This window comes from Propithecus coquereli, unplaced genomic scaffold (genome assembly GCF_000956105.1).
Source record: "Propithecus coquereli isolate 6110/MARCELLA unplaced genomic scaffold, Pcoq_1.0 Scaffold148, whole genome shotgun sequence".
NCBI classification, from domain to species: Eukaryota; Metazoa; Chordata; class Mammalia; order Primates; family Indriidae; genus Propithecus; species Propithecus coquereli.
Window position 1 is genome coordinate 2,171,156 of NW_012139191.1, and position 1,930 is coordinate 2,173,085.

Consider the following 1,930-nt stretch of genomic DNA (forward strand, 5'->3'; position numbering starts at 1 on the left):
CTGACTGCAGGAGAGGGACCCTAACCTTCAGAGGGGTTCTAAACTTGCCTCTCCTTGCAAGACTAAGAGTTGGGATCCAACAGCAGGAAGACATGGCTGGACTTGTTTACAGCCCAATTCCAGCAGCTGAGATTCCTGGTGGGGGATCACCTGTTCCTCCCCTGGTGAACCAGGGCTTGAAGTCCAAGCCTTGCAGATGCAGTTTGTATGACATGGCAGATGGGACCTGATTGAGTGTTCTCATGACATGGCAGTTGCCTCTTCCTGAGCAAATGATCCAAAGAGAAGGCCACATTGCTTTTTGTGACCTAGTCTCAGAAGTCACACACCATCACATCTGCTATATTCTATTTATTAGGAGCAGGCCATTGGGTCCAGCCTTTCTTAAAAGGGTGGGGAATTCAGCTCCATCTCCTGAAGGGAGGAAAATCATAGAGGACTCATAATAGAGAGGCAGAAAATTCCACACAGACATTCATCAACAATAACTAACCAACAGAGGGCATTTGGCGGGGGAGCAAAACCTTCTGGGGAATACCGAAACCCATTGTACCAAAAGCAAACTCTCAGCCACCTCCCAAGAGGAAGTGCCACATCCTCTGCAGGGAGCAATCAGAGCGCAGCACAGGTCACCAGCATGCCAAACATTGCTCCTGCAGGGCCACACTCCCGCTGGGAGCAAAACTGGGGCCAAGCCCGTATTCATTCTCTTCTTTCCTTATCATTTAAAAAAACATGTGTATTGGAAGGTACATCATACGTACAGAAAAGTGCATAAAATGAATCTATCTATCTATAAAACAGATAAAGAAAACACCACCACAGGGGGAAATAGAACATTGCCAGATCCTTAAAAGCTCTGAATGTCCCTTCTTGACACCACTCGTTTTCTTCCTGCTGAGAGGTAATCCCTATCTTGACTTTGGAATAATCTAATCGTTCCTTTGCCTTTCTTCATATTTTTCAATACCATTACCCGACTCCTAAACAATATATTGTCTTTGCCTGCTTTTGAAACATAAATAAATGAAACCACATTGTATTTTTTTTATTTCAGAATTTTATGAGGATACACAGGTTTTGGTTACATAATTTGCTTTTGTACAGTTTGAGTCAAAGTATACCATATTAACTTATGTTTTCCTGCTACTTGCTTCTTTGGCCCCACAGTTAGTGAGTTTCATTAATTGCTGTATATACTCTATTATGTGGATAAACCCAAACTGCTAATCCAATCTAATGTTGATGGATTCTTGATTTTTTTTTTCCCTCAGTTTATATTATGACAAGCATGCTTGCTGGAGCACTCTGGTACATGGATCTTTGTGGACTTCTGGAAGAATTCCCTAATTTCCTATGGAGTACCCCTAAAAAAAGATTTGGGGTATGCACTTCATCTGTTCTACAATGAGGGTCAATGAGTGCCAAACTGTTTTCCAAAGAGACTGCGCCACTCTGCACACCCACCAACAGTGCACGAGCGCTCTCTTTGTGCCTTTACCATCTTGTTCCTGGGTGGTCTTTCTAATGCTTGCCAATTTGGTGGGTGTAAAATAGATATCATTTTGGTTTTAATTTGCATCCTTTGATTACCATGAGCTTAAACATTGTTCCTAATTCATTGTTCATCAAGTTTCTACTCTTGAAGGGTGGGCTATTCAATTCCTTTGCATATTTTCTACTTTTTTTTTCTTATTGATTTATAGTAGTAATACATTCTGGACAGATTATATGGGTCACAAATATTTTCTTTCAGCATATAGTTTGTCTTTTTACTCTTTTTATACCTTTTAGTAAAAAATACCTTAATTTTAATGTAGTAATACTTATCAATATTTATTTTATAGTTTGTAGTTTTTATGTCTTGTTTTATAAGATCCTTTTGCACCTCAAGGTCATGAAGATATTTCCCTGTAGTGTATTGGAAAAG

The 1,930-nt window shown here is 39.9% G+C and overlaps 1 protein-coding gene across 1 annotated transcript in view; it reads right to left on the reverse strand.

The window, feature by feature from the left end:
* Positions 1–240: 240 nt before the first annotated feature.
* ERG (v-ets avian erythroblastosis virus E26 oncogene homolog) overlaps positions 241–1,930 on the reverse strand; it is a 274,924-nt gene continuing 273,234 nt past the window's right edge. Inside the window, exon 12 of the mRNA XM_012640127.1 lies at positions 241–379. Coding sequence (XP_012495581.1) covers positions 348–379 — 32 coding nt within the window. The 3' untranslated portion in view covers positions 241–347. The remainder of the gene's footprint in view (positions 380–1,930) is intronic.